The sequence below is a fragment of the Mobula birostris genome, chromosome 8 (genome assembly GCF_030028105.1).
Source record: "Mobula birostris isolate sMobBir1 chromosome 8, sMobBir1.hap1, whole genome shotgun sequence".
Taxonomy (NCBI): domain Eukaryota; kingdom Metazoa; phylum Chordata; class Chondrichthyes; order Myliobatiformes; family Myliobatidae; genus Mobula; species Mobula birostris.
Genome location: NC_092377.1, coordinates 82598725 through 82622767, shown reverse-complemented (window position 1 = coordinate 82622767; position 24043 = coordinate 82598725). Strand labels below are relative to the sequence as shown.

The window sequence follows — 24043 nt, the reverse complement described above, 5'->3', positions numbered from 1 at the left end:
ACTATTTGCAAATATACACCTTCCTGTTTCAGGAATAACATGAACTACCAATGATATTAAGGTTTAAATGGAAATAAAATCGATTCTTGCTTACCTGAATTTACATGCTCCCATTTCCTAACAAAGCTCTAACTCAACAGTTTTACGATTTTAACAAACTTAATTTGTGATCCCTCTAGAAATTCTTATAACAGTGTATATTTATAAACGTTCCCTATACAAATGTAGGACAACATTTGTAACAGGAGATTGTGAGGTGATCAGGTAGAGGTATTTAAAATGATAAATGATAAAGACAGTAGATAGATGGAATTTGCGGAAGATTAGAACTAGCTTCATTTAAAAGATGTTTGGAAAAGTACACTGATTGGAAATGTTTGCAGGCAAGTAGGTTCCCCCTGCCCACCCTGTATAAATGCATTATTCACTTCATGTTGAGGAAACCATACTTTAAACTTGACCTTATTCTTAACAGGTCCACGACAAGACTGCACCGTGGCAGTCCTTCGTCGTCACTTTGGACGAAGGTTCCAAAAAGGGACATGTTCGAAGTACAGACCTCCAAGCATTTGTTGATTGTGAGCAAGTTTCCCCTTCTCATGTACAAGACAACTCAACATCTTGTACAGAGTTGATAAGTGATCAAAATGCTGTATCACTCCACGGAAACATCTCCAGTGGACATGAACATGACAATTCGGGATCATCAGATTGGAGGGCAGCTGATCTGCCTTCCATCACAATGGTAACTCAAGGAACCTCCATGGCAGCCACATTTAATGAGCTTGCAATGCTTCATGCACCAACAGATTCAGTACAGCCTCACCTACATACCTTGGCTAATGTTGAACAGTTAGGTGCAGCAAATTCACAAAGTCTGGTCATTGACAACAATGCATTGGAGAAAAGTGGGACTACCAACACCAGCATTGTGACAACAATTTCAGTACCTGCCTGCTTAGCTATGACTAGTCACATGAATAACATGTTAACACATGCAACAAGGGTTGGACAAATGCCAAGTGGAACTCCTGTCGCTATATCTGCTGGCTCTCCACAGTTAACTGTTATGCAGAGTGTTAATCTGCCAGTGTTGCAAAGTACTGTAAATGGAGTGACCAATATTCAGATGTAAGGTATTAAACAGATCTGCTGTTTCCATCATCATAGATCCGTGGACTGAATTTTAATCTAGATTTTGAAAAGGACAAACAACAATAAATTGTCACATTTTGATTATCTGTGAAATGCCTGTAATTTTTGCTCGTTGACTGTATTCTTGGTGAACTGGAGCATCAACAGCACTATTTTTTTTACAATTCCCTTTAAGGCTCAGAAGTTGCAATTTTTGTGCTTCCACTTTTTCTGATACTGTGTGATGAGGGTGCATTGTAATGAATTTAGATTTTTTTTAAATCAAGTAAGTTATAGTAACTAAAGCAACACACACAAAATGCTGGAGGAACTCAGCATGTTAGGACCTAATGAAGGTTCTCAGCTCGAAACGTTAACTGTTTACTCTTTTCCATGGATGCTGCCTGACCTGTTGAATTCCTCCAGCATTGTTGCTTTGGATTTCCAGTATTTGCAGATTTTCTCATGTTTGTAGTTATAGTAACTAGTTAGTTTATTAGTTTTAAAGCATCAGATGATCATTTACTTGTGATTTAAGTCCTTCAGAAATCATGTAATGGTAATTTTGGATTGTTCCTCAGACATTTTTGGGGAAGAATGGCATTAATGTATTTCACACAGTAGATTATTATTTGATACTCATTTTTGCAAAGTGGGGATGTTTAGGTTTTTGACAGCAAGCAATATGAATGTTTTTTGAAGACCATAGCATCTCAGACCCAATAGCCTTACAATATGGGTGTGTTTTCTGAAAATCCCAGATTTGCCACTGTGGAATTGCACATGCCTTTTAATGCTGTGTAATAGTTGAGAACTTTTGGGGAAAAAGTGGTTATTGTTCATTTATGTTTTTATCAATAATGTCAAAATACTAAACATGGTCTTAATAAATTGAACATATTTATAACTTTGCAGATTGGCACTAACGTTCTGAAGCTATTGAAGTGTTCAAAATCATGATTAAGATGTACAGTATATTAAGTAATTTTGAATGTATTAGCATATAGGAAATGTGTGTTAGGAGAAATTTATGAATCTGTATTTAACTTTAATCCATGGTTTCACTGTGCACAAATACCCTTGCAGAGGGTTGCAAATCAAAATTGTATTTGTCTTTTTAAACACTTTACAAACTATCCAGAATGCTGCTCTTGTTGTATTTGTGTATGCTAACTTATCAAGCATAAAATGTTCTTAATATTTCATGGGACCCTATGTTCTGCCTCAGATTGTAAATACCAAATTTTTCCTGTCATCAATGGAAAAAAATCAAATTTGTCCTGCCTTTAAACAAACATTTTTACTCATTTAAATCTTATTAGAAACTGTCAGTCTAGTTTAGTATTTACAAAACACTGACCTCCCCATCTGCTTACCTAATTCATGCAGTGGTTCCAAGGGCTTATACAGAAGAACTGTATTCTTTCTTGTCACGCCATGATCCAATTATATAAATTTGTAAATACAAGTGAAAGGGTAATTGACTCAGAGCTGGTTTGTGTTTTGCAAAAACAATAAATTTTGCAATACATGCCAATAAACTTGGGTCACTTCAGGTCAATAATTTATACAGCTATGAACAATACTACAACAATCCAACAAGCAAAGTTTAAAACTAACCTGTTTTGTCATTCTCTGCCTCTGGAACTAAAGGTATACAGTATTTTTTTCTTCTACATATTAAGGCAGTATTGAAACAAATTAATTAATCTAATTAAAATGCATCACATTTACAAAAGTTAAGAGTCCATCTTGTAGAAGCTTGCCATTATTGTCATTCTTAATTTCTAGTATGCCTTCTCTTCTGTTGACATTATGTAACAAAAAATATGTAATCCATCTGCCAAGCTTCTGTATCAATCCTGAGCAGTTACATGATCTCCTCACCCACTATTCTTTCTCATCTCTTTCTTTACATGATCTTTAGTATTATTTGTCTCCCTTTCATGATTTGCTTTTAATTTCTTTACCCTGTCTGGTTGCGAATGATTTGCAAACTGAAGTTAAACCACATTGTTGTTATATTGAGAGTTTATTCCCAAACAAACCATCAGCTGTGTAGATCTTCAATATTATGGACCATAAGGCAGAGGAGCAGAATTAGGCCCCATCAAGTCTTCTCCAGCATTCCATCATGGCTGATTTATTAGCGCTCTCAACCCCATTCTCCTGTCTTCTCCCCATAACCTTTAACACCCTTACTAATCAAGAACCTATCAACCTCTGTTTTTAATATACCTAATGAGAAGTGACATGGCCTAGACAGCCATCTGTGGCAATGAATTCCACATTATCTCCCTTCATTAAGTAATTGTTTCTAATACTCTATTTTAATTCTAACTACTTTGTCTATCGGACCTGCTACTCATTGATGGATCCCAAATGCTTTCAATCTTTCTCTCTTTACCTTGTTTCTTCCTTGAAGCAAAGTGCATTTTGTGTAAACATCAGCTTTTAAAAAGCTCTAAACAATTTGTTTTTAAAATGTTTGAGTCAGGGATGGTGACATCACCTTATATTCCCAAGTCCCAATGATTGCTGTGATTGAGGGTGTTTGGCCTACTTCAGGACACTACAGTTGAAAGTGCCTTCCACAGAAATTAAATTGGGGTGCCACGGTAACATTGCAGTTAGCGTGACACTATTACAGCTTGGAGCGTTGGAGTTAAGAGTTCAACTTCGACATCCTCTGTAAGCAATCTTGTACGTTCCTTCCTCCTGTGCATGGGTTTCTTCTGGGTGCTCTAGTTTCCTCCTATAGTCCAAAGCCATACTGGTTAGTAGGTTAATTGGTCATTGTAAATTGTCCCTTGATTAGGCTAGTGTTAAATCGATGGGTTGCTGGGCAGTGCAGCTCAAAGGGCCTTTTCTGCACTATCTGAATAAAAAAATCAAAAATAAATAAAATGTAACCCATTCGTATGTCATTAAAAAGAATCTTCATTCTCCTTTCCTCAGACAAGTTACAGAATCATCTACATAAGGTTATGGGAGCAGCTAGAGCAATAGATAATGATCCAGCACTAAATTGGTCTGTGCAGGCCAGAAGGAACAAAGCATCAAGATTTCAGCCAATCTTATTATTGTAATAGACAGGAATTTAACTCCTGCTACCTACAGCAAATATGTTTATGGTGTATCATGTCCTGTAGTATTGAGCATGGTGAATTACAGTAACTAGGTTCCTTTAAGAACACTAGCTAAGGCAATCTGTAAAGTACATGGGGTGACAGTGTATACTTCTAGTATATTAAAATTATGAAGATTGTATCCTTGCATCCTTCTCATCATTTTAGAATTAATAATAGTCTGAAGTATTTGCCTATTTTATTTATATATATTATATATATTGTACATACAAACCAAATTTGAATATCAATGTGTTATCAGATGTATCGAAGAATCTGAAATCTTTGAGTTTTTTTTTGTTGTGCTACCAAAATGCTCAATTATTTATTCTCCATTGACTACCGCACAACGAAGGGAGAGAGTATATTTGTACAAAAGTAAAGCCTACACATCTTAAATAAAAAGTGAATTCAAGATAAGTTAATGCAACTATTTAAGTTGCACCATGTTTTAGACCAGATGTTTTTAAAACCTCATTTGTCACACTTTTAGCTGGAGCAGTTCATCGATATAAAACTGTCCCATTCACCTTTTGCCCTGTTATGGTGCGTAATTTGTATCATTTGCTTGTAATTCTAGATGAAACAGATTTGAAGTCATTATTCCTAATTAGTTTAGGCATTGGCGGCCAATATTTTCACCCAGGAATGTAATTTATCTTAGAAAACATCACATTTGACCATAAGATATTGGAGCAGAATTAGGCCATTCGACCTGTCAAGTCTGCTCCATCACTTCATCACTTCATCAAAGCTGATCCATTTCCCTCTCAATCCCATTCTCCTGCTTTCTCCCCTGACTTTCATACAAAAAGCAACACAACTAAGATGTACAATCTTACTATAAATATCACTGGCATGAACTAGTGACAATGTTGTGCTGTTTGTATGGCATCTTTAATATAGCAAAGGTTTTCTAATACACTGTATATTTAATCAAACATCTGAGCCATATAAAGCTGTACTGCATAGGTAGATCAGAGGTAATTTTAAGGAGTGCGTTTTGGGGTAGAGATTAGAAAGGAAATGATCAAGATTAGGATAGTTATAGTTGCAGGCTTGTACCTAATGATGAAGTGATTGGTAGTGAATTTTGGAAAGAGCCAATAATATAGGGGGTTGAAGGGCCCACCTAGATAATGAAGGGAAAACTGGGATGGAAGTAGTTTTCAAAGACTAAAATCATGGACTTTTGTTCAGGAGTAATGTAGCAGAGATGAACATGGAAGTAGTTATAAGAAATACTGTTAACAATATCAATTAGGGACCAAGAAAGGAACTTGGTTAGCAGTTTAGTGGGAATCAGGTTAGGCAATTGACAGGGCAGTCAGAAACGACTGATTGTTTAAATCCTAGTGCAAGTACTACATGGGGTGGGGGAGGAGAGGGGGTTAAACTAGAGTGGCAGAGGGCTGGGGATAAGAGTGCCAGAACAAATACTGGAGAAGTTGTGGAGACAGAAGTTGATAAGACCTCAGCCAAACTCAGGTACAAAAGGTTCAGCATGGTGTAACTAATGTCCTGCCTGAAATGTGTATGTTTCAATGCAAGAAGTATTGTAGGAAAGACAGATGAGCTCAAGGCATGGATCAACACATGGAATATGATAATGTAGCCATTAGAGAGACAGTTGCAGGAGTAGCAGCTCAATGATTTAGATGTGATAGTGTGAGATTTATTAAAGGAGGAGAGGAGGCATTACTAGTCAGGGAAAATGTCATGGCAGTGCTCAGTCAAGACAGACTGGAGAGCTTGTCTAGTGAGGCTTTATGGGTAGAACTAAGGAATAAGAAAGGTATGACCACGTTAATGGGATTTAGAGGAGCAATTTTGTAGAGAGACCGCAGGCTGTTGCAAGAGGCAAAAGGTTTCGATAGTCGGTGATCTTGCCACATATTTACTGGAACTCCCATGCTGTAAAAGAGCTGGATGGGAAAGTTTGTGAAATGTGTTTAGGAAAGTTTCCTTATTCAGTACATGGAAGTTCCAACTAAAGAGAGTGACAGAAGTTGTGATGAGGAACACTTTGCATCTAATGATCATAATGCCATTAGTTTCAAGGTAATTATGGAAAAGGATAGTTCTGGATAGCATTCGGACTAGGCAGAAAATGGTTCGGCACAGCCAAGAAGGGCCAAAAGGACTGTTTCTGTGCTGTAGTTTCTATGGTTCTATGGTGGTCCTTGGGTTGAGGTTCTAAATTGGAGGCAGACCAATTTTGATGGTGTCATAAAGGATCTGGCAAGTGTGGATTGGGACAAAATTGTTTTCTGGCAAAGGCGTACTTGAAAGTCGGAGGTTTTAAAACGTAAATTTTTGAGAGCAGTGTTTGTACGTTCCTGTCAGATAACAGGTTTAGGGAACCTTGGTTTTCAAGGGATTTTGAAGCCCCGGTTAAGAAAAAAAAGTGAGGGGCATAGCAAGCACAGGCAAGTAGGAACAAATGAGGTACTTGAGGAGTATAAGAAATGCAAGAGAACCCTTAAGAAGAGAATCAGGAGGGCTAAGGGAGGTTACTCTCGCAGACAAGGTGAAGGAGAATCCTGAAGTCTTTTACAGATATATTGTCAAAATGATAGCGAGAGACAAACTTGTTCCACTTGAAGATCAGTGTGGCCATTTATGTATGGGGCTGAAAGAGATCTTAAGAGGATCTTTTGCATCCTTATTTACTCAGCAGAAGGACATAGAATCTATAGAACTGAGGTAAAACAGCAGTGAGGTCATGGACAATATATGGATTATAGAGTAGGAAGTGTTTGTTGTCTTGAGACAGAGTGGACAAGGTATTCCCTTGACCTTGTGGGAGGTTAGTGTAAAAATTGCAGAGGCTTTAACAGAGGAATTTAAAGCATCCTTAGCCACCAGTGAGGTGCGATATGATGAGAGAATAGCTAATGTTGTTCCATTGTTTAGGAAAGAATCTACGAATAAACCAGGAAATTATAAGCCAGTGAGCCTGACATCAGTGGTGGGAAAGTTATTGGAAGGTATCCTAAGACTGGTTATATGAGTACTTGGATAGGCAGGGACTGATTAAGGATCGTCAGCATGGCTTTGTGCATGTTAAATCATGTCTAACCAATTTTATAGAGTTTTTCTGAGGAAGTTACCAGGAAAGCTGGTGAAGGCAAGGTGGTGGATGTTGTCCACCTGAACTTTAACAAAGTCTTTGACAAGATCCAATTGCTCAGCATTCAAGATGAGGTAGTAAATTCGACAGACATGGGCTTTGCAGAAGAAGCCAATGAGTGTCCATAAGATTGTTGCCTGTCTGACTGGGGGGCTGTGACCAGTGGTGTGCTGTAGGGATTGGTGCTAGCTCTATTGTTAATTGTCATCTATATCAATGATCTGGATGATAATATGGTTAACTGGATCAGCAAATTTATGGATGACACCAAGACTGAGGGGGTGTAGTGGACAGCAAGGAAGGCTATCATGGTTTGCAGTGGGGTTTGGACCAGCTGGAAAAATGGGCTGAAAAATGACAGATGGAATTTAATGCAGAGAAGTGCTAGGTGTTGCACTTTGGGAAGACCAACCAAGGTAGGTCTTATACAGTGAGCAGTAGGATACCAAGGAATGCAGCTGAAAAAAAAGATCTGGGAATACAGATCCATATTCATTGAATGTAGCATCACAGGCAGATAGGGTTATAAAGAAAGCTTTTGGCACATTGGCCTTAAGTAATGCATTGAGTACAGGAGTTGGGATGTTATGTTGAAATTGTATGAGATGTTGGTGAGGCCTAATTGGGGTATTGTATGCAATTTTGGTCACTTACCTACAGGAAAGATATAAATAACATTGAAAGAGTGCATGGAAAATTTACAAGGCCGTTGCCAGGACTTGAGGACCTGAGTTATCGGGAAACATTGATTAGCTTTACTCCCGAGAATGTAGAAGATTGAGAGAGATTTGAAAGAGGTATACAAAATTATGAGGGGTATAGACAGAGTAAGTACAAACAGGCCTTTTCTACTGAGGTTGGGTGAGACTACAACTAGAGGTCATGGGTTAAGGGAGAAGGCTGAGATGTTTAAGGGGAACATGAGGGGGGTCATGAGAGTGTGGACCAAGCTGCCAGTGCAAGTGGTGGCTGTGGGATCTATTTCAATATTGAAGAGGTATTTGGATAGGTAAATGCATGGGAGGGATATGGATGGCTATGATTTTGGTGCAGGTTGATGGGACTAGGTAGATTAATGGTTCGGCACAGACTAAATGGGCCAAAGGGCCTGATTCTGTGCTGTAGTGTTCTATGACTATTCTCGGCAACCTTGTCTGGACCCTCTCCAATGCCACCACATCCTTTCTTTGATTAAGGGCTCAGAACAGCTCACAATATTCCAAATGTGGTCTGACCGAAGCCTATAAAGCCTCAGCATTACATATTTGCTTTTATATTCTAGTCCTCTCAAAATGAATGCTAACATCGCATTTGCCTTCCTTACCACCAACTCAACCTGCAAGTTACATTTTAGCACATGCTGCACCAGGACACCCAAGTCCCTTTATACCTCTGATTTCTGAATTTACTCCCTGCCTAGGAAATTGTCTATGCCATTATACCTTTTATCAAAGGGCATGACCATACATTTCCCTACACAGTATTCCATATGCCACCTCTTCGTCAATTCTCCCAATCTGTCCAAGTCCTTCTGCAGTCTCCCTGTCTCCTCAACACTGCCTGTCCCTCCACCGATCTTTATATCATCTGCAAACTTGGCCACAAAGCCAGCATTTCCATCATCCAGATCACAATGTGAAAAGTGGTCCCCAAACCAACGTCTGTGGAACACCACTAGTCACCGGCAGCCAACCAGAAAAGGTTCCTTTGTTCCCGCTCTTTACCTCCCGCCAGTCAACAAGCCTTCTGCCATGCTAGTATCTTTCCTGTAATACCATGGACATTTATCTTGTTTAGCAGCCTCATATGCGGCACTTTGTCAAGGGCCTTCTGAAAATCCAAGTGAACAAGATCCACTTGTTCTCTTTTGTCTACACTGCCTGTTATTTGCTCAGAGAATTCCAACTGATTCATCAAATAAAATTTCCCCATAAGGAAACCATACTGACTTCGGCCTATTTTATCCTATGCCTCCAAGAAGCCCAAAATCTCATCCTCACTAACAGACTCTTACATCTTGCAAACCACTGGAGTCAGGCTAACTGACCTATAATGTTCTGCCTTTTCCCTCCCTCTCTTCTTAAATATCTATTTGATATCATATGCAACCTTGGCCATAATACCATCAGTTTCTTCATCTCGATCGTTAACATATTACAACACTGACTTCTGCAAAATCTCCACTCTTCACTGGCAGCCATCCTGAAAAGGATCCATTTAACCCCAACAGGAAACACAAGGCACGAGCATTGAATTACATATTTACAATACTGGCAAGTTCCATTTCATTACTATTAGTTAACAGTGAAACAAAGATGATAGTGATCAAGAAATACATATTAATGAAAGAGAAGTGGAGGGCTATGTGGGGGGGGGGGGTCGGGAGGAGTAAGAATTAAATTAATCTTAGAGTAGAACAAAAGGACCAGACAGAACTCTAGCTTGTGGAATTGCCCACTGTTGAGGGCTTTTACCTGAATGTAGGTTTTTTTTTAATTTATTTTTTGCTCAGCATAATTTATTTTTTGCTTTCAATTTCCAGGTACATTTACATTTCTTCCCCTCACAGATATCAGCTATCAGAACACTTCCATCAAAGTACAGACATCATCACTACATCCTATACAAAAGCCCTTATTAGTATAGCAGACAGATTTACATCTACATATTGTAGAAAAGGTTGCCAAGTTTTATTAAAACTATTTGTTTTTGAGTGTACCATACATGTTAAAAAGTCCAAAGGAAGGTATTCCATGATAAATTTACGCCAACCAGAAGTCCAGAGGTGTTATCGGATATCCAACAAAGTAAAATGTTCTTCCTCACACAAAAAGTCAGGATATTAAAAAGTTTTTTCTGATGTGCATTAATAATACGACTGCTGGGTAGGCCTAAGAGAAAAGACACTGGGTCCAGTTCAAGCTCCATCTTCAGAATCTTTTCCATTTCACCCAAAATATCACCCCAGTATACCTGAAGTTTGGGACAAGTCCAAAAACAATGGGTGAGAGTCCCAGCATTTCCTTTACATTTAGAACACATTGGAGAAACCCCCATCTTAAATTTCAAGAGACGATCTGGAGTCAGATGGGCTCTATGCAGAATTTTGAGTTACAATGCATTAGTTCTATTACAAACTGAAATTTTCTTTGCATTATCACAGAAGTCTTCCCATGTTTCAGCTGTAATTTTTACTCCCAGCTCTCCCTCCCTTGGGTGTGACAACTCTTCACCTTCAGACTACTGAAGACTGTAGAATCCTGAGTTAAGGTGAGTGGCCTTTTCCACTACCGTTATTGCCATGGTGATGCTCAGCAGGATTGGATGGAGTACATGGAGGTAGAAGACCTCATCATATTTGGGGTACTGACTTCCCTGAACTTTGTGCAGCACAACAGGCGCGTCAGCTTTTTGACTTTACTCTGCCGAAGCTGAAGTGATCAAGATTAATACACTTCACGTAGAAGTCCGTCTGAGTTATGAGAAAGCTAGGTTCTGCAGGGGAACTTGGATCATGCGCAGAGCCAAACACAGTCTGCACTTCTGAGAAAATCCAGCAACTCTAACAGAGCCACACTGTCTTCTCTGAAGGAAAAGTAGAACATAGAACAGAGAAATTTACAGCACATTACAGGCCCTTCAGCCCACAAGGTTGTGCTGACTATGTAGAGACTGCCTAGAATTTCCCTACCACATAGCCCTCTATTTTCCTAAGCTCCATGTATCTATCTAAGAAGCTCTTAAAAGACCCTATTGTATATGCTTCCACCACCACCACTGGCAGTGCATTCCACGCACCCAGCACCTTCTGTGTGAAAAACTTACCCCTGACATCCCCTCGGTACCTATTTCCAAGCACATTAAAACTATGTCCTCTCGTGTTAGCCATTTCAGCCCTGAGAAAAAGCCTCCGGCTATCCACACGGTCACAATTAATGCCCCTCATCATCTTATACACCTCGATCAGGTTACCTCTCATCCTCCGTCACTCCAAGGAGAAAAGGCCAAGTATACTTTACCTATTCTCATAAGGTACGCCCTCCAATCCAGGCAACATCCTTGTACATCTCCTCTGCACTCTCCACATCCACCCTGTAGTGAAGTGACCAGAACTGAACAGTCTTATATAGCTGTAACATTACATCACGGCTCTTGAACTCAATCCCATGGTTGATGAAGGCCAACGCACCATATGCCTCCTTAACAACACTGTCAACCTGCACAGCAGCTTTGAATGTCCTATGGACAAAGACCCCAAGATCCATCTGCTCCTCCACACTGCCAAGAGTCTTACCATTTATATTATATTCTGTCTTCAAATTTGACCTACCGAAATGAACCACTTCACACTTACCTGGGTTGATGTCCGTCTGCCACTTCTCAGTCCAGTTCTGCATCCTATCGATGTCCTGCTGTAACCTCTGACAATCCTCCAGACTATCCACAACACCCCAAACTATTGAAAAATAGCAGACCTTTCTTCAACTAGAGGTCATCAATGATGACCTTTCAAGTGATCTGTACACTGACACAGGGCATGGAGCAGCTACAGACATGCAGAGTAGTTCTCAGGCTTGGAGGCAGAGTGATCAGGACTTGACCCCCACAGGAGACTAATGAATATGCACAGCTCAAGCTCCACCTGCTGAAAGATGCACATCTCAACGACTGCCTAAGCCTATGGACATGGCTTGTTGGGCATCAAGATGAGAACATACCCACCCGTGTGTACTCCATGGGAATAGGGGTTCTGAATATAACCACGTGCCTTTCTGAGTTTTCCGAACTTTCTTTCACTGCCTGCAATGACCGAAAAATTCCTGTCAAAGTTCTGAGCACAGTAAGCAGTTTTAAACTGAGCTCAGAGATGTCCATAATGATTGAGCACCATGCAAGCAGAGTTTACAGAAGGTCAAACTTTCAGCCTTACTTTTCCATTGTAACAAGGGTGACCTTTTACACAGCAGTTCAGTCAAGCTCGGCATGAATCTTTGTGGAAGACAGCTTCATTGGGTCTACCTCTTTCAATGCTGACATTTGGTCTTGTGCAATGTTACATTAGTTACACATGACTGACAGTGAAAATGCCTCAGTTGTACTACTGTGCATTTGACTAAGTGCCCAATTGAATATTCAGAGTGAAAAAGAGTCACACTTTTGCTCCAGTCTGCAACATGCCTTTCTTCCACTTCATTTTGTCAGTGATGAAGGGAAAGAATCAATGCTCAGCTGCTTATCTTAATTTTGTTTTATTTGCAGGTACAGCACAGTACCAGGCCCCTCTAACCAATGAGCCCATGCCACTGATATAACCCCATGTGAACAATTAACCTGCATATCGTTAGAATGTAGGAGATAAGTGAGGCACCCAGAAGAAACCCATACGGTCACAGGGAGAACATTACACGCAGTGGGGGGAATTGAACTCTAGTCACTGGCACTGCAATGCCCTTACACTAATAACTATGCTACCATGTCACCCCACCCCCCAAAAAACAGATTCAGGAAAGATATTAGATAGAAGTGGAATGGAAAATCAGAGGAGAAAAAGGAGTGAGCATTTTCATCAGTCATCAGTCTGACATCTCTAGAAGACTTGAGCCATATGGAATCAGTCAAGGGTTTGTATTGGCTTATTATTTTGCAAATATGAGACAAGAGGATACTCTTACAGCTGTAGGATTGTTGGAATTGTAGAGTAAAGGTACACTTGAAATAAATAAATAAAGGTACACTTTATTTGAACTCTGTATAAATAAAAGACCAAGAATTGGCCTTAAAGATATGCTGTAAGAGATTAAAATGAAGAAATGAAGCCTTGATAATACTTTGAATGTTTTATTTTCATTGAGAAATTTAGGTCATCTCAGCAACAGACCAATTACTGCTTCTGCCCAGAAGCACCAGATTTGCAAATAAGACTAAACATCACAAATAGATTGTCCTGATGCATTAGATCTTAAACCGATTTATAATATGTAGATCTGATAACATTGTTCATATGGCCTCGTAACATGCTGAATGTGAACAGTTACACTCGGACAACGCTTCAGAACACAACACAACACATTGGAACAGGCATACAATCCACCAACTTAGTGGCAAAAGCTTAACACCATAACAGATAATATGCTGGAATAAATACCTAGTCAATTGACAAAATTGTCTCTGGTCACCTGACAACAAAAAAGAAACACAATTTAAAACAAGGGTGTTAAGAATTAAGTAATGTTAAGTAACCTTTTTATACTAGAGCCAGTCTTTAGTATGGTTCTTTTCCTTTTAATTCCTTTCCTACTCCAACTCAAGACTTTCATTCCTACACTAAAGATTATGAATCGCTGTATGGCATATAGAGACTAAAAGGTGCATACCCCAAAGTTGTCACAATTTATCAACAATTATTCTATTAAAGACAAATATAGTTTTTTGCAGAAGCTCAATGAAAAAGGCTTTCAGATATGTCTGCACTGAATTCCCTTTCCGAAAAGATCTGCCGATCACGGCACCAGATCTTGGAAGGGAAGGGAAAGCTCGATATATATTACAAGGCATCTCCATGCATGACTGTTTACATATTGGACCAAATTGCAGTGCATTACCAGTAATAGGTAAATACATTTATCTTAGTACTGTATGGGATGAAGGAGAGTAGGTTCCCATTTAAGGGACTCTGTTCTCCAATGCCCAACAACAAATATTGTAATCAGGCTCCTAAACCACCTCTTCAAAACATGTGCGGGAACTTTATGAGCTTGAAAGCCAATTGCCAAAACCTCCCGCTGAAGCAGGTTGGGGCCATTTAGCAATGTAACTGCACAGACGTATTTCAGGAATGCAATGGAAGATAGTTAAATTACTTCATCCTCACTAGAGTGCCCGTATGCTTATTTGCAATGTAACGTTGATTATGCAACATCAGCATTTGTGAACCTGCAAAGGTACATTTGTCTCCATTAGTTTCCCAAAGCAAAGTATTTTTCTTCATTATTATCATTTGAATATAAAAGTTCTGGTATGAATAACTAGACATTACAGTAAATCTGTAATAGTAGTTAAGAATCAAACTTAATGATTTTAACAATGGATTTGACATAATTTCATAAATGTTTGAAGAATTAGTTCAAGTGAGCATTTCTCTACTTGGTAAAGTGCAGTTTTACAATGTTCCAAACATCAATTCCAGACTATGAATAGATTTAGAAAAAGCAGCACCCAAAACTTACACTAACTTCTGCATTCACAACAAAATCCAGTATTATACTAAATTCTATTACTCTATCCAATAGTTAAAAATAACTAATTCTTTTCATTTTATTCTTAGGTTAAACAGCTGAGGATTTCATTTTTAAAAATATCGCATTTCAAAACACTTAGAACAGAACACAGAACATCACCAAATGGAATAGCTGAATAGATGGTGAAAAGCACAAGTAATATAGACAGCAATTCAGACCCAGCTAGCATTAATGCAAGGACTTGGCTGCAATTTTCACTGTGAAAGTATAGAAATCTTCATAACCCAAACTAAACAGCTTTGTGTTCATTTGTCAGGATATAGCACTTTTACATTTGCAAAGTAAAAGAACATTATTCATGCAGGGTGCATCCACTATCACTTAATGCCCACAGTGGGTCTATAGATTTAAAAAAAATGTTTCGGGCCCAATCCCAATGATACAGCTTCACAATAATGTGAAATAAAATATACTTTGTCACATAAAATGTAGTCCTTTGCTTATTTAAAATGAGAATAGTACTCCCATAGAAAACAGCTAGTCCACCGTAATACTGAGCGTTAAAATGGTAACGAAACTCTAACCCGTATTTATACCTTAAGATACTATAAGCTCCCCCAATACAGGGACCCAATATTAAAAGTGCCTGGCTTATAAAGATTGTATGTGGGATGGAATGTATTTATTTTGTGAAGTATATAATCTGGAGCCAGACACCTAAACACATTTGCACAACCTTCTACTCTCTAATCTCAGTTCTTCAGTTTGTTAACTCTATCTGTCCACTAAGAGAAATGAAACTGCCAACACTGCTTACTTCCATCTGTGGAAAGCAGTACTTGACCAATGGCATCAATGCTTTTCAATTACTTACACCAGAGCACCATAATTTTCCCAAGTACTAGCAGAGCCAACTGAATAGACTGCTTATGGTGATAAATGTGTTTGCAGTTGAAAGCTTGCCTGGAACAATCTGTACAGTCAGACTGTTATAAATTTAGACATATACACAAGTGCACAGAAGACAGAGACATGGAAAATTAGCATTAGCCTTTCACAAAATATTGAATTCTGAATTTACAAAAAGAAACTTTCATATAAAATACTTAGCATATCCATGTAGTTGCAATCCTTTCAGATACAGTAAATTGGAAAAGGTTCTATCTTATCAATTATGCAATGTAAACAGACGAAGCCTGTGGCTGCCACTATATTACATAACCAGTGCATAAACAAGCCTTTTCCATTATGTCGATGAACCACCTAGCTAACAAAAAGAAAATTTGCAAACACAAAATAATCAAATAAAAACACTCTTTTTAAGAAACATCCTTGACCAGAGAAGTCTTAAAATGAACCACCAATCACTTAAAAACCAATAACCTATTCTAAATGTCAGAGAGACCTTATTCAAATCACAACTGTAAATGAAATGACAATTTTTTAAAATATATAGTGAAACAATCACATTGCCCTTTTGTTTTACTAGATCTTTATAGTCAGCTGCAAAGGACAATGAAAAAATGGTATTCAAATCAACATCTACAATACCTCCTCAGTAAAATAAAGGAAAGATTAAATTATATTTTGCTTTCTGAACACAATGCCATTAAAAGTTATTATTTTAAAAATTAGAGGTGTGGCATTTGTTGGACTTACACCAACTAACGGTTTATTCAGGGTACATGTATTTCAGACCCTTCTGTTCTTGCACATTTCCTCACAATCCTTTGCTGCATTATTGAAGTACTACCCAATAGACTTGTATTAACAGAAGAATTTTAACTTCACTAACATTCAGAACAGTTTTCAAGCAAAATGTTGAGTTTTTTTTTACCATGCCCTTTGTAGCACTGATGTTTATGGCTAGGACCAGTTCCCATGTTGGGCATTATTCAATAAGTGAGCACAAGAATATATTTTTAACTTACAATAACTGGCAGATTACACAAAGAAAACAAAACCTAATTATAAACATTGAAACAGGTATAACCAAGTTTGTCACAACCCAGTACACATAATAGCAGGTCACAAGTTTGGCAAAATGCCTTATTATGGTTCATTTCAGGTCTCCTTCTCCGTGGATGGATTTTTTGATGCGCAGTAACATTGTTGTAAGCCACTGGTCCAGCCTCGATATGGAATCAAATTCCTTCACCTACAGGATCAAGTGAAAATTACAGCTATGGAATTAACAATATCAGAAATGCAATATACATGTACAGAGAAAATGTGGTCATCTTTAAAGTGCCTTTGAACTGGGAGGGGGGCAGGAGGCTTAAAAATTCTGGTCTCTAATCAGAATTTCAACAGTGCAAGGCATGGTAGTACAGTGGTTAGCATAACACTTTTACAGTGCCAGCAACCCAGGTTCAATTCCACCACAGTCTGTCAGGAGTATCTCCCAGTCACTTGTGCGGGGTTCCTCTGAGTGCTCTGGTTTCCTCCCACAGTCCCAAGATACACAGCTTAGTAGGTTAACTGATCACGTGTGTAACTGGACAGCGCAATCTCACTGGCCTGTTACTGTGCTGTATCTCTAAAACATCAAACGCACCACATTCATTCATTCATTCTAGGATCTGAGTTCTCTTCGGTCAGGAATAAATTGTAGTTCAATTCGAACAATTAGACTTTGGGATGCACTTCTAACCTTCTCTGCCCAAAAGAATGTCGTTAAGTGAAAAGCAAGAAACTGTAATGCTGAAAACTCAAATTAAAAATATAAAATTTTGAAAATACTCAGCAGACTGTGGAGAGAACAGAATTAATGCTTCAGAATGCAGAAGTTTCAGAGTCTGAGTTTATTGTCATCTGACTGAACATACATACAACCAAACGAAACAAAGTTCCTCTGGACCATGGTGCACCAACGAAACATACATAACATACAGAACCAAAAACAAAATACAGAGAGTTCCAGTTAATTGGGCCATCGGTTAATCAGTGCAGCAGTTTATTTGGGACAAATCCTCAAGAACAAAAACTAATCAAGAAAATATTCAGTATTCCCTTCATTTGTTTGGTATACTATGCTGCTTAATTGTGACAGGAGAGTGTCGCCAAACAGTTTCTAACTAGCAACATTCACACACATTTGTGTAGCTATTAGACACTACATCATGTTTAGAGTAAACAGTTTTTAAAATAGTGTCAGTTGCTTGTCTTTGAGTTCAAAAACCAGCGGTTTTGGTCACTGATAGATGGCAAGAAATAAGCAGCAAGACAACTCAGGATTGTTTTGCTCACTGTGGTTTCAAGCACTCAGGTTTGGAGATGCCTGAAATGGCCAGTAGTGAAAATGAAATGTTTTCAGTACTTCAATAACTTAGTAACTACAAATAATTAAGGTATCAACATCTTGAATGTTACAATGAAAATGAAGATTTGGAGGATGCAATCGTTAAAAGCATTCCTTAGGAAGCAGTGATCTCAATGAGATAGAGTTCAACTTGAAATTTGATATGAAGAAAGTGAAGTCTGACATAGCAGTATTTCAGTGGAGTAAAGGAAATTACAGTGGTATGAGGGGGAAGTTGGGCAAAGTAAATTGGACGGAGATGCTGGCAGGGATGACAGCAGAGCAGCAATGGCGTGAGTTTCTGGGAAAAATGAGGAAGGTGCAGGACAGACGTTTTCCAAAAAAAAAGAAATACTCAAATGGCAAAGTACAACCGTGGCTGACAAGGGAAGTCAAAGCTAATGTAAAAGCAAAAGAGAGGGCATTTTACAAAGCACAAATTAGCAGGAAGATAGAGGATTGAGAGGTTTTTAAAAACCTATGGAAAGCAACTAAAAAGATCGTTAGGAGGGAAAAGATGAAATATGAAAGCAAGCTAGCAAACAATATTAAGGTGGATAGAAAAAGCTTTTTCAAGTATGCTAAAAATTATAAAGAGATGAGAGAGGATATAAGACCGCTAGAAAATAAGGCTGGAAAATTAATAACAGGAGACAAGGAGATGGCAGATGAACTAGAGTATTTTACATCGGTCTTCACTGTGGAAGACACTAGCAGTGTGCCAGGTGTCAAAGGGTGTGAGGGAAGAGAAGAGAGTGCAGTTATTATTACAAGGGAGAAGGTGCTCAAACAGCTGAAAGACCATAAGTCACCTGGACCAGATGAACTGCACCCCAGGGTTCTGAAAGAGGTAGTGGTAGTAATTGTGGAGGCATTAGTAATGATCTTTCAAGAATTATTGACTGAGAGGACTGGAAAATTGCAAATGTCACTCCACTCTTTAAGAGAAAAGGCAGCAGAAAGGAAATTAAAGACCAGTTAGCCTGATCTCAGTGGTTGGGAAAATGCAAGAGTCAATTGTTAAGGATGAGGTGATGGAGTACTTGGTGACACAGGACAAGATAGGACAAAGTCAGCATGGTTTCCTTCAGGGAAAATCTTGCCTGACAAACCTGTTGGAATTCTTTGAGGAGATTAAAAGTAGGATAGATAAAGGGGATGCCTTGGATGTATATTTGGATTTTCAGAAGGCCTTTGACAAGGTGCCACACGAGTCTGCTTACCAAGTTAAGAGCTCATGGTATTACAGGAAAGTTACTAGCATGGTTCGAACACTGGCTGATTGGTAGGAGGCAGGAAGCAGGAATAAAAGGATCCTTATCTGGTTGGCTGCCTTTGACTAGTGGTGTTCCACAGGGATTGGTGTTCAGACAGCATCTGGTTATGCTGTATATCAATGATTTAGATGATGGAATAAATGGCTTTGTTGCCAAGTTTGCCCTGGGTGACGGGGCTCCTTAATGATGGAGACTGCCTTTCTGAGGCACTGCTCCTTGAAGATGTCTTGGATACTACGGAGGCTAGTACCTATGATGGAGCTAATTTTACCACTCCCTGCAGTTTACTTTGATCCTGCGCAGTAGCTGCCCCATACCAGTCAGTGATGCAGCTGGTCAGAATGCTCTCCATGGTACATCTGTAGAAGTTTTGAGTGTTTTATGTGATAAACCAAATCTCTTCAAACTCCTAATGAAATATTTATCTGTCTTCTTTATAGCTGCATCGATATGTTGGGACCAGGTTAGATGCTCAGAGACACTGACACCCAGGAACTTGAAACTGCTCACTCTCTCCACTTCTGATCCCTCTATGAGGACTGGTTTGTGTTCCCTTGTCTTACCCTTCCTGAAGTCCACAACTAGCTCTTTCGTCTTACTGACGTTGAGTGCAAGGTTGTTGCTGTGGCACCACTCAACTAGCTGGTATATCTCACTTGTGTATGCCGTCTCATCACCATATGAGATTCTGCCAACAATGGTTGCATCATCAGCAAATTTATAGATGGTGCTTGAGTTTTGCCTAGCCACACGCTGTGTAGAGAGAGTTGAACACTGGACTCAGCACACATCCCCGTGGTGCCCCAGTGTTGACTGTCAGCAAGATGGAGATGCTAGTTCCGATCTGGTCTTCTGGTTATGAAGTCGAGGATCCAGTTGTAGATGAAGGTACAGAGGCCCAGGTTCTGTGGCTTTTCAATCAGGACTGTAGGAAAACTACTGGAACTCACATTTACAGTATGAGAAAAAGAATGCTAAAGGTACATAGAGGGTTAGGCAGCAAGAATGGAGAGAGGGAAACTCAATTGAAGTTACAGGTGGTTGACCTTGTACTGAAACTAATTACTTCTGAAGTGAACTGAAAAGAATGCTTGTCCGAAGGCTACTGCACTCTCCTTCGTTATTGCTTCTGATTTCCAGACAGGATAGTTCACTTTTGTAAGGAAAGAGTTAACTGATTCTTCCTTGGTCTATATCAGAATGAAATAGATGCTCGAAGATGAAATGATGTCTGTTTGGAAGGTCATAATGAGCTGGAGATCTGTACAAATGCACCTCCCTGAGATGAGATAATGCATGATGTTTTCCTCCTTACACACCTGTTAACCCTGTTTTCCTACATTATTGTGATTGGCCTGAAGTTTGTAAGTGTTACCACTAAGGGGTGGAAAAGTATTATGTTTTGCTTTGAAAGATCCTAAAGGGTATGTATAAACAGAGGCACTTTCTTTGTGCAGTGGTGGGGGGGAGAGCGGGGTGGGGGGAGAAGAGAGTTTTGTCGTAGGCTAGGTCACAGCTAGTGACTTGTGCTAAACTAGGAACAGTACGTTGAAGAGAGTCAGAGTATGTCGAGTCAGAGTTAGACCTGAACTTCAGGAGAGGCTGCATGGAGCCAGTCCACAGATCAACTCACTTAGAGCATGATGAGTATTATTTTGATTTCTGTTCTGCTACTATAGAAATTCATTTTTTCCTTTTGTATTGCATTTGTGCTAGTTCTAATAAAGTGTTTTCTTGTGGCCTTGAACTCGTGTGTCATCTCCCTTTATATGTGAATACCCTGAGCTGAACCAGGAAAGAACACATAACAAATTTTAAAATAATTTTCGTTTACAACTTACCATCTCCTCAACTATACCATCAATTGATCACACATTCTTTTCTTCCAAAATGCTCCCAAGGTCTGAATCTTCCACAGTGTTACGTTAGCTAATGCTGCCCACCATACCCTGCCTTTTCAAGCTTAGAAGTCTCCTTTGCGGGAGCTGCAGCTTCTGAGTGGGAACACTGTCAATGCCACAGCATCAGAAGACGACTTCCATGCACCACTGCATATTTCATACATGCACTGCACTACTTAGTGTGCAGATTATTTCCCGAGTGGTTAGCTAAGTGAATTAAACAATTAAAGCAAAATTCTCATAATTACTTGACTTATGAAACCTGGAAGTTTGAAACAACAGAACATCAATATTTGCAAACTGTCTGTACTTACTGCTTCAGTGTACGCATCACCGTTCTGTTCTTCATGTGCTTCAAGCAATTTCTACCAAGAAGAAAGATGGATTATTATAATGACAGATATGAATGCACAATAAGGTTATTATCCAGACTTCGTTAACCTAGCTGTGACTAAAGCACTGACAGTGCAGAGGTAGGAGCTAAAGTGGGGGGAGGGAGGATGTCTGGTTCTGTGGTAGCATTGGGTATACTTCACTTACAAACACTGCTGAACAAAAGAATGTGGCCAAGAAAATTAAACGAACCAGGCAGCATCTTTTTTTTTTAATTTGCTTTAGGCAAACGAGGAAGAAATTATTTTACTCTTCTGGAGTGAGCACGATAGATGGTTTTGCAACACCTTGGAAATTCTACTGAGCTTTTTAGTAGTGTGTGTCTTCCAACTCCAGCCCAGTGAATGGAGTCACCTCCTATGCCGCACACCTTTAGAGCTGGCATGAGATTTACAACCACATTGTCCTCAGTCTCGGACACCCTCAGACAATGTGGTTTTATCAGCATGTTGCTGGACCAACATGTCTGCCCAGTAGTAATACTAATAATCTTCATCCTTGATCTCATCCCCACCACTGCACAAACCGATCCCATATTGTGATTTTAACCTCCACCCCACCTGCAAAGAAAATCCAAATCTTCCCCTGCGGTCTGTTGTACCTCCCTAGTCCAATTTCAAACTCTTCCCATCCATGTCACCCCCAACAAAGGTCCTATTGGTCTTGTAACTGTCACCTGTTACAGCCGCCCTGGTTCTGAAAAGAGTCAAAGTCAGCCCATTCTCAGGCTCAAAAAGTTTTGGTCAAAGGCAAAGAGCTAACAATCAAGTGGATCTCCTGAGGTTAATTCTTTGGAAATTACCATCTCAAAGGCAAACCCTGTCACAGGCAAATCGAACTAAGTGGATTTGGGAAGATGGTGGAAAGTGCAGAACAGTGTTCACACACAAAAATGCAAGAAAATATTTGAAAATCAACCATAAGATCTATTCAACCCATCAAGTCTGCTCCACCATTTGATCCACTTCCCACTCAACTCCATTCTCCTGCCTTCTCCCATAACCTTTCATGCACAGATTAATCGAGAACCTATCAACCAACATCATAAATCTAACCAATGACTTGGCCTGCCCAGCATCAGTGCCAAAGAATTCCACAAATTCACCACCCTCTGCCTGAAAAATAACTTTTTCCTCATGTGCTCTAAATGGACATACCTCAGTTCTGAGGCTGTGACCTCTAGTCCTAGACTCTCCCCAACAGGAGACATCCTTTCCACATCCACGCTATCCGGACCTTTCATATTGGATAGGTTTCAATATGATCCCCCCTCATTCTTCTAAACTCCATTGAGTACAGGCCTCGAGCTTGTCATATGTTAACCCTTTCATTCCTGGGACAATTCTCAGGAACTTCCTCTCCAATGCCACATATCCTTTCCTACATAAGAGGTCCAAAACTACTCAAAATACTCCAAATGTGGACTCACCAATGCCTTATAAAGCCTCAGCATCACATCCTTGCTTTTGTATTCCAGTCCTCTTGAAATGAATGCTAACACTGCATTTGCCTTCCTTATCACTGACTCAACCTGCAAGTTAACCTTTAGGAAATCTTTCAAGTGGAATCCCAAATCCTCTGATGTTTGAATTTTCTTCCCACTTACAAAATAGTCTATGCCCTTATTCCTTCCGTCAAAGTGCAAGACCATACACTTCCCTACTTTATATTTCATCTGCCACTCCTTTGCCCATTCCTCAAAACTGTCTAAGCCTTCTGCAGACACGCTGCTTCCTCATTGCTACCTGCCCTTACACCATCTTCGTATTGTCTACAAAGTTGGCCACAAAGTCACCAATTCCTTCATCCAAATCATTGACATAAAACATGAAAAGAAGTGGTCTCAACATAAACCCGTGTGGAACACCAACAGTCACTTACAGCCAACCAGAAAAGGCTTCCCACTCTTGCCTCCTGCCACTCCGCCAATCTTCTATGCATTCCAGTACCTTTCCTGTGATATCATGGGCTCTTATTTTGTTAAGCAGCCTCATGTGCAGCACCTTGTCAAAGGCATTCTGAAAATCAAAATAAACATCCACTGCCTCGCCTTTTGTCTATCCTGCCTGTTATTTCCTCGAAGAATTCCGACAGATTTGTCAGGCAAGATTTCCCCTTAAGGTCTTGGGCCTATTTTATCATGTGCCTCCAAGTAATTCAAAACCTTATCCTCAGTAATAGACTCCAACAAATTTCTAACCAGTGAAGTCAGGCTAACTGGCCTATAATTTCCTTTTTTTTTTTGCCTCCCACCCTTCTTAAAGAGTAAAATGACATTTGCAACGTTTTAGTCTTCCAGAACCATTTGAGAATCTAATGATTCTTGAAAGATCATTACTATTGCCTTCACAATCTCTTCAGCCACCTCTTTCAGAACCCTGGGGTGTAGTCCATCTGGTCCAGGTGACTTATCTGCCTTCAGACCTTTCAGCTTCCCAAGCACCTTCTCCTTAGCAATAGCAATTACGCTCACTTGCAAGCCCAGACATTCTTGCATTTCTGGTATTCTGCTAACGTCTTCTACAGTGAAGACTGACT

At 39.5% G+C, this 24043-nt stretch overlaps 2 protein-coding genes across 3 annotated transcripts in view; one reads left to right on the top strand and one right to left on the bottom strand.

Annotated features, from left to right (window-relative positions):
- The window catches only part of gzf1 (GDNF-inducible zinc finger protein 1), a 30871-nt gene extending 28534 nt beyond the window's left edge, over positions 1 to 2337 (top strand). For both annotated transcript variants that reach the window (XM_072265551.1, XM_072265552.1), the window contains exon 6: positions 476 to 2337. In XM_072265551.1, coding sequence (XP_072121652.1) covers positions 476 to 1135 — 660 coding nt within the window. In that variant the 3' untranslated portion in view covers positions 1136 to 2337. The remainder of the gene's footprint in view (positions 1 to 475) is intronic.
- Positions 2338 to 13228: 10891 nt separating this feature from the next.
- Positions 13229 to 24043, bottom strand: part of LOC140201439 (beta-soluble NSF attachment protein) — a 41391-nt gene continuing 30576 nt past the window's right edge. Inside the window, exons 10-11 of the mRNA XM_072265550.1 lie at positions 21427 to 21477; positions 13229 to 16791 (exon numbers count right to left, since the gene is read on the bottom strand). Of these exons, the coding sequence (XP_072121651.1) occupies positions 16693 to 16791; positions 21427 to 21477 (150 nt within the window). The 3' untranslated portion in view covers positions 13229 to 16692. The remainder of the gene's footprint in view (positions 16792 to 21426; positions 21478 to 24043) is intronic.